Source organism: Medicago truncatula, chromosome 6, assembly GCF_003473485.1.
Source record: "Medicago truncatula cultivar Jemalong A17 chromosome 6, MtrunA17r5.0-ANR, whole genome shotgun sequence".
NCBI classification, from domain to species: Eukaryota; Viridiplantae; Streptophyta; class Magnoliopsida; order Fabales; family Fabaceae; genus Medicago; species Medicago truncatula.
In genome coordinates, this window is record NC_053047.1 from 3,279,579 (window position 1) to 3,288,795 (window position 9,217).

Here is a 9,217-nt window from a genome sequence, read left to right on the forward strand (position 1 = left end):
AAATTCCGAATTTAAATTTGATTTGTTCGATTATGATCAAACAACTGATAGTCTTAACTGCGTATATATCGGAAACTTGAGTGTAGTGGAACCTCATCCCTTAAAATATTTTCTGTTCTTGGTTTGTGTGCTCAAATCCTACTACCTCTCTAACCCCACCACTCTCAAGCTAGCTATGTTTGGCTCTTTCTTTCAACCTATGAAATGACATGGCTCAAAAGTTAGATGAACTTTCTTCAATTTAACAACTTTTATGCATGGAAATTTTTTCCATGATATGATATGATTCCAAAGCACCAACATGTTATAAAAAAAATGTACTTAAAAGAATGAAAACATAGAATCCAATATTTATTATATGGCCCATACTATATGTGACAGAGCTGGAAATCCACTTAGAGGGACATAAATAACTATATGATTTATAATATTTTATTTCAACCAAGCAAAATTTAATTTATAATTTTGCAAAAATAAAATAGTGTAAAGGAAAAGAAGTTGCACTACTGAAAAGTTCACCACCTCTTCATGACTCAAATAGATTTGTCACAACTTTATACACCAATCTACAAAAACATAAATTGAAAGAAAAAAGAAACTGATAGGGAAAAAAGGTTGAGCAAAGTTTAGTGAACTTTCTCTTCGTTTTAGCTCTAAAATATTCGGAATCCAACTTCATGTTGTATTCACACATTCGAGACATCAGCGGTGGTTCAATTAAGATCCGATTATCCAAACAAATGTAGATTTTTATTTTATAATTCAAAATATTAGATTTAAATTTGGACCGTTCAAATCTTGATCGAATGACCATCGATATCCTGATTGAGTGAGTGAATGCGAGCTATTTCTGACTGCAGGAGAGTCGGATCCGAAATATTCATTGATGATCACACTAAAATGTAATTTATCCTTTATAACTCGGTTAAAAAATTTCATTTTAAATCGGTTCCACATCCAATGAAAATCCTTTCTTCGAGTCTTAACGGAATTGGTGTTGTTGATGATCAGTCCAAGGCCATAAACTCTGCTGCTCATCAATGTTGTTAAACATGTTGCAAAAGCTTTCATCTTGAAGATCTGATCTTGAAGAGCATTGAAGGAGCTGTGTCATACTTGTAGGCTTAAGTGAATTTGGTGTTCTAGAAAGGTCTAGATTCATATCTGAGCTGTTATCACTTCCATTGCTCCAAGAACCTTCATTTTCTTTTTTTAGGCTAATAGTTCCATTTTCAAAGCAATCCCTTTTCTTTAGAGTTTGTAGCTGCAAACACCATATATAGTAAGGTCTTCATGAATGTATGTATCACAATATAAAAAAAAATTATTGTATTCATATATAGTAAGGTCTGCATGAAAATACGGTTGCAATTGCAGTTGGGATGCGATTGCGAAAATCTTTAAATCATTTATATTACGGACGCAATATAAAGATCTTAGAAATCTCTGCAATAACATCGCAACTGTAATTGTTGTCCATGACTATAGGCGAGGGTGCCATAGAATTTTTTGAGGTCTCTCGTAGCATCGAAATTGCGGCTACATAGTCACATTTGCGGCTACATTAGTCGCATTTGCCAGCATTTTACCGCAATATAAAAGCTTAGAACATAATTGCAACTGCGACCGCGACCGCAATTTAAAATCATGGTATGTATAAAGCTTTTGATTCCACTTTCATATGCATCCATGTGGACAACTATGTACTAATCAGATCAAAAGCTACCTTGTCTTTTTCATAGCAACATGGAATAGTTATATAAAACAGTAATAGAAAAACAAACATATCACTATTAAATTTGCAGTTCTGGATTCTGACACACTGACTCTACTCCTATGAATGATCAACTAACAATCAAGGTAGCAGAAAGTTAATAACAAAATCAATTACTTTAAAAAGCCATAAAGACCATGTGGGATCATAACTAAATCAATTAAATTGAGCTTTCTTAGTAAATAGGTCAGAAGCATCAAAACTCAAAAGAAAATAGAAAGAAGAAAAGAAAAAAAAAATCCTCTTATAATTATTAACTAGTGCAAATTAAATTAAAGAAGTTAAAAATAAAAAAATAAAAACTTTTGCATAAAAGAAAAAATCAAATTAAAATAAAAGTTTGGCTTTTTTTCCCTTCAAATATAAAAATATATATGTTAATTACACATTCATTATTGGAGACAAGGATAAGTATTGAAAAGACTAAATGATTAAAACCTTCAATGGTAGGAAAACTTGTTCTGCATTGATGTAATCCATTCACAAACACACATCAAATCAAAGTCCATATCAAGGGGGAAAATATGAAAAACTGTGAGTGAAAAAAAATAACAACCAAAGTCTCCTTTCCTTAATTTCCAAAAAAAAAATACAATTTATTAATCATCTTCAAGAATAAAAATTTGGATATTGGAGTCAAGTCACACTCTATTTTTGTTCATGAACATTGAAAATATTTGAACTATTTTAAGATTATATTTTGAATCAAGATTAAGACATCTCCATTTTATTGAAATGACTAATGACCCATTAATTAATTAACTCCCAAGATCCGAATTAATCAAAGTCTTCTTTTCTTTAAAAAATAAAATAAAATCACTCAATATAGTTTAATCAAGAAAGAGATTTTAGTGGTAGAGTATTGAAAATTTTAAAGATTTAATTACACTATATATATATATATATATATATATATATATATATATATATATATATATATGATTAGTTCTATTAATCTTTAAAAAAAATGATTAGTATTAATTAGTAATTACCTCTGCATGTAATTTGTTGTTCTGAGCCTTAAGTGTATTATTATCAGCCTTAAGAGAATCAAATTGTTTCTTAAGAACTTCATATTCTTTCTCAAGTTGCTTAGTTTTCCACCTTGCTCTTCTATTTTGGAACCATATAGCTACTTGTCTAGGTTGTAACCCCAAAGCTTTAGCCAATTGCATTTTCCTCTCAGGTTCAAGCTTGTTTCCAATCTCAAAACTCTTCTCAAGTGCTTTCACTTGTTCTAAACTCAACCTCTTCTTCTTTTCACCCATTTGTGAGTACCCTTCTTCATCTGATAATTGATCTTCATCTCCATGCACTAATTCATCACACTTATTGGTGTTGATATGATTGCTCTCTATGCCTGAAAATGACATGGATCTCTTCATCATGAATGATGCACCACCATTACTTCCACTACCTACAATAACAAAAAAAAACATATGTAAAATAAGAACTAACTTACAAACATTTTTCTATGAAAAAAAAAAAATTTAAATTTGGAACAAAGTTTCATTAGAAATAGAGAAGAGGGAGGATGTTGTTGTCAAGGTTTTAAATTGCAATCTGCAACGATAATATAACAAATATTGAGGTTCTCGCAACGGTATTACAATCGCAATTTTGATCACATCAGTCTCACTTTTTTTTTTTTCCAATATAAAAGTTTGCAGCGTAATTTCAGATATAAATGCAACTTAACACACAAAAAAAAGTTTGAGTGTGACCTTGAAAGTGTTGATGAGGTGGAAAGGAAGGATAGGAGTTAAGAGAAGTTGAAGAAGAAAGTATGTTTTCATGATGATGATCTTCATGAGTTTGAAAGATGAAAGTGTGAGAAGGTGGAAAAGCCATGATAGAAGTTGAGAGGAAGAAAAAGAAAAGGATATGGTATATTGGAAGTAGTGATATTAGAATTATTCATGCAAAAGTATAGCTATAAAGCTATAAGGGTCATTTTCTATTTCTCTTATATCTATATATGTATATATGTATATCTCTAGTATATAATATAATAAGAGGAATTGATTTATTCATTGAATGATTTAAGAGAGTTTTTGGATCAGAAGAGTTTGGCTCTCACTCTCATGGTGACAGAGTATTCAGAAAGAGGGATGGATGGTACTGATATGATGATAGGTACAGACAGCGATTTTTAGGTTGAGAGACAGACAACAGATAGAGAGAGAGTAAGGAGAGGTGGGGGATTGTTATGTAACTGTTCATGACGTGGTAATAATACGAGAAAATTTAAATAATAAATTTTTATGGAAAAATGTTTATTTAATGAATTGAAAATTTAAGTACTTAACTTTTTTAAGAAATAAATTTTTAATTTAAAATATTTAAAGAATGCTATAAGATCATTCATTAAATAACAAGATATTAATGGTGAGAGAAACTCCAACTTATCTCTAAACTTTCTTTTTTGACCTAGAAATACCCATCTACATCTTTAGTCCCCTTTTCCTTTTGAGTTTTTTTTTATGATTTCATCGTCTAAGTGCGGTGTTGTGTTGTTCGTCCTCTTGTGTGACGTTTGATTTCGCGTCTTGTTGTGGTGTTCGTTTAGTTCCTATTGAAAGGTCGACATCAGTCAATTATAAATTCAATGAATGATTTGGACGTCAACTTTGCAGATCCGGAAGCATGAGTATTTCAGTGACTTAGATTTTATCCTATTGTTTGGAGACATTTTGCTATGCTATGAACTTGGTGTTATGAGTTTATTCGCAGATTCATCTTTTATCTTTTTTGCAATTTTTGTATATGATAAACTCTATCAATGAATATGGTTTTGTTTTTGTCAAAAAGAATATTAATAATATTTATCATTACCATATATCAGATTTGGAGCTTGCTTAGACACATCTTCTCTCAAATACGGTACAAGTAAAATCTCAAATAAAATGATTTGGACATGTACCAAAAAAATAAAATAAAAATTAAGTCGTATCATTCCACATTCGTATTTATAATTTTTTGTTTGGTTACATGAGAAAAAAAAAAAGGAAAAACATTCATTTTTATAATTTGATAAGAGAAAAACATTTATTTATTTTTGCTTTTAATTTATTTTTTATGTCCAAACATTTTTATTTAATACAAACACATAGTTTTTTTTTTATGTATTATAAGATCAAATATAAACATATAGTTTAATTTTTGATAAAAGAATTTTAGTATAAAACTCATAAAAAATTATTTTTATGATAATAGAATTATTTAAAATTTAAAATTACAGTCAAGCTTTTGTTTTAATATAAAAAGTCAATAATTTTAATGATCTCACGATTACAATTGATTGTCTAAAATAATTGTTCTATCAAGATATCAGATAAGATGTCTTGACATGTTGGTACGACATCATAGTGTAATTTGTTTGGCTATCTTGGAAGCTTTTTTTTTTTTTGTGAAATCCTTGAAGATTTGATTGAAAATTTTATTCACGTAATTTGTGGTCCAAAAGTCGTGGGTTTCTAGAAGTTGTTCATGTCGGTTTGCATATGCCGTATTTTCTAAGTTAAATGTCGTGACAATTAAGGAAAGGCTAAAATATGGTTTTAGTCCCTGCAAATATGCATCGTTTTGGTTTTAGTCCTTGTAAAAAAAAATATTTTTGGTCCCTGCAAAAGTTTTTGTTTTTGAAAATAGTCCCTGAAGGTACTATTTTCAAAAACAAAAAATTTTGCAGGGACCTTTTTTGAAAACAAAATATTTTGCAGGGACCAAAAACGACAAAATTGGTTCAGTTATAATGTGTCACGTATGCAAATAAACACAAAAGTGGGGTCAGAGACTATTTTCAAAAACAAAAAATTTTCCAGGGACCAAAAACAATTTTTTTTATAGGGACTAAAACCAAAACGAGGCATATTTGCAGGGACTAAAACCATATTTTAACTTTAAGGAAATAATATATTTGCTCCAAGAATATTGTGACTGAATATACGTTTTATTTAGCTTGTGTTTGTTTTGCCCGAGTGAAGAAAAAGCCCATGCTTACTGGCTATTTAAAGGAAGACTCAAACTCATGTGAAGTATTTGAAGTCGTCATATCAAAGAAAGAGTCTTTTAGAGTTTCGTGTCTTTGTTACCTCTGTGATTGCTGCTATTGATTATCAAAGCACATAGTTGGTTTGATTTAGTTGAGTTGTATTGGATCAAAATCATCTTCTGAGAAAGAATCTTATTAGGGTTCTGAGTCCTTGATGTGAGTCAGGCTTGTATCATCATGATACTAGAGCTGGACTGTTAATTAGTTGAGTTGTAAACTTTGAATCACTCATAAGCTTGTAAGCAAGAGCGGATTCTATTGTCTATGAGTGTGTCTCCAATTTTGTTATAATTGTTGAGTCAATCATTGGGATCGTGGTTGAGAGGAAGTGAGAGGGGGGGGGGGGGGGGGGGGGGGGGGGGGGGGGGGTCTCATCTCTAAGAGTGTCTTAGATAGAAATTACACGGGTAGTGATTAGGTGCGAAGCTAGTAGACTGGAGATAGTTTTTATGTACGCTTCAAACTAATACTATTATAGTGAATTTCCTTCTTGGCTTGGTAGCCCCTAGATATAGGTGACATTGCACCTAATTGGGTTAACAAATACCTTGTGTTATTTCATTCATGTTATTCACTTTAAGTTATTTATTTTGTTCAAGTATTTGTTGTTACGTATGTTGTCCTCACATTGCATTCGACATTCTGGATGTTGTGACATCGTTTACAACATCTGCCCACCACGTACCAGAATTTCAGTTACTTCCTGATTAAGACAGATATAAATATCAATATTAGGTATGTCATCTCCCTAAGTGACTTGGTATTAGGGTTATGCTTCAGAGGAGACAGATCTTACCCACAATAGTAAAATTAAATAGCATAATCAAAATAAGTGAATAAAGACTTTAAATTAAATAAATTATCAAACAACCAAAATAGAGGTTCATCTTAGAAACCTAGCCTAAAAAGATTTAGTTACACATGTAACTAAAGACAAATTACAAAAGAAATAAAACATACCCTAAAGAAACTTGGAGTGACGAGAGGAAATCCTCCCTTTAAGCTCCTAGTGCTTTCCTTCCTCTTGAGCCGCTTTGTTATGAATGAGAAATTATGAATGAGAGGAGGGGTATTTATAGGGAGAATTTCCACAGATGTTGGGCTAAAATACCGGGCTTTTGCCACAAAAAAGTAACAAAATCCAGTCTTGGCCAACAAGAAACAAGCGCAGGCGTCTTGGACCATGTGCTAGGAGCATGTGAGAGAGAGTTTAGGCGAACAAAAATGCGAGTGATGTCTGGTTGCTGAAATGTTTTTTTCTTCGTCTTTTTGTGCGTTTGCTTCCACATAACATGTCTTGGAACTTGGGAACAAAATTCCTCCCTTTGTAATGTCTTTTGAGGCCCTTTGAATCTTCATTCTTTCATCTTTTCAAGGTCTTCATAAATCTTTAGATGTCTTTCTTTGCCGATTTGCATGATTTCTTCACGAATTACGTCAAAACACCATAATATTGCTATGTTTCGGAAAGAAAATAATTACAGACTCAAATATAGAAAACATTTCAAATGTCCCATAATCATAAACAATTACTCTAATACTCCTCTATTCTGGATGTAAAATCTTTCGAAAATGACTGAAAAACATGCTAAGAAAAATGTAAGAAGATATATCGTCATGTAAGAAAATGACTGAAAAAAAATGTAAGAAAAATAGACCTGAAGATTAGTGTTATTTCGTTAGTGGCAAAATAGCTAACTTATTCTTCCAACCAAAAAAAAAAAAAAAAAGGAGTTAACTGATGTATCAATATATTTTATTATGTCCTCGTGAACTTAACTCAGTTGGTTTGGACAATGCATAATATATGCAAAGTCCGAGGTTCAAACCACAGCCACCACAAAAAAAAAAAATATTATGCATTGTGTGTTTGTGATATTTCATTTGTAAAAATAAGATGTTTCTAATATTATTAATGATATTTAAAAAACATTTGATAAAGACCAAATTAGACGGTGATTTAATTTATAAATTTGTCTTTAAATCGGTGACTATATATGTTTTTGATATAGTTATCAAATTAGTTTTCCGAAATCTGTCGCAAATCAGTATCTAAAATGTAAAGGAAGAAACTCTCTCTTCTTGTCAAATCTTAGTCGTTACCACTTTTCTTCTTTGATATATCCAAGAGGGGTGATATAGGATTAATTTTGGACATAAACCACCCCTAATTTAATTTTTTTTCTTTCTTCCTCTCTTAGTTAAATAAGTAAATTTTCACATATTTTCGGTCTACTTTCGTATGCTTTTGTGATTTTGTCATTGTTTGTGTTGATTTCCCACCTTTGTGCGGGCAGTATGTTTTTTATTTCTCATCTTAGTATAGAGTGTTTATTTGATTCAGGTTGAAAGAGTAGTTTTGATCAAATGCATATCCAATCAATAACTTTAGTGTCTCTAATGTTGCATGAGTAATTTGGAGTTTTGAATATAGTTATATTTGTAGGCATATGTACAATGCCGCTTTATGCTATTAACATGAATGTCGTGAGTTTGTTCGCAAATTCATTCCTTTTGTTTTTAGCAACTTTAAAATTATATTATATCGATGTACTATATAAACTTAAACAAATGAATATTGGTTATTTTATCAACAAAAAAAAAATCGGTCACTACTTGATTAATCACTAAAACGATCGCTGCAAATTAGGGATACATATACTACAATAATATGGTAAAAAAAAAAAAAAAATCATCAGTAACACGTATTGTGAGAAAACATTAAAAGTATATGCAAATAAATTATAATATGTTATAAACATTGTACAGGAGACAATGAAGATTAAAAAATCTATTTAATTAATGAGGTCTAAACATTAAATAACTCCCCAATGATATCAAGATTCAAAAAGGTTGTAACCAGGGGTGGCCCTAAGCTTGCGCAGGAGGGTTGGACGGCTTAGGATATCATCGTTCAAAGGGCATCCAAAATTATTATTTTTATTCAGTACTTCATAATATATACATATATTTCTTTTTAATCCGTTTTGATTATTTCTATTGATTTTTTTTAACAGTAAGAAGGAAAATTAAAAAGACTTCCAAAATCTATTGTTCCAAGGGCATCAAAGATTTTTTTTAACAAATTGAAAAATCTGATTTATGAATCAATCTTTTGCAAAAAAAAAAAAGTTAGAAGAAAATTTTGCAGAAAAACAAAGGTAAGAAGAAAGTTAATTGAATAATTAAAAGAACACAACTTTATTGATTCGTCTAGGACACCAAAAGTCTTACGACTGATTGTTTCCTTATGTCAGCTTTGTCATGGTGATTGTGAAACAACTTCTCATGTTTTTTTTTTCACTTGCGGTTTTACTGACAGGTTTTGGAATTGATTAGGTGTTTCCAGATACTCAATCTTTGATGACTGAAAGTTGGACTAAACGATG

At 30.7% G+C, this 9,217-nt stretch overlaps 1 protein-coding gene across 1 annotated transcript; it reads right to left on the reverse strand.

The window, feature by feature from the left end:
* Positions 1-479: 479 nt before the first annotated feature.
* Positions 480-3,989, reverse strand: LOC25495292 (homeobox-leucine zipper protein HAT7). The gene is made up of 3 exons (XM_013595499.3): positions 3,499-3,989; positions 2,767-3,191; positions 480-1,264 (listed from the first exon to the last, which is right to left on the reverse strand). Exons 1-3 carry the CDS (start codon positions 3,623-3,625, stop codon positions 983-985), a joined length of 834 nt encoding a protein of 277 aa, XP_013450953.1. The 5' UTR covers positions 3,626-3,989; the 3' UTR covers positions 480-982.
* Between the last annotated feature and the right edge of the window lie 5,228 nt (positions 3,990-9,217).

Bases quoted from the DNA above. Each gene is read 5' to 3' on its own strand.
- LOC25495292 (XM_013595499.3), bottom strand. From the start codon at position 3,625: ATGGCTTTTCCACCTTCTCACACTTTCATCTTTCAAACTCATGAAGAT. The intron at 3,192-3,498 runs GTCACACTCAAA...TTGTTATTGTAG, and splicing joins ACCTCATCAACACTTTCAAG to GTAGTGGAAGTAATGGTGGT. The intron at 1,265-2,766 runs GTAATTACTAAT...TGGTGTTTGCAG, and splicing joins ACAACAAATTACATGCAGAG to CTACAAACTCTAAAGAAAAG.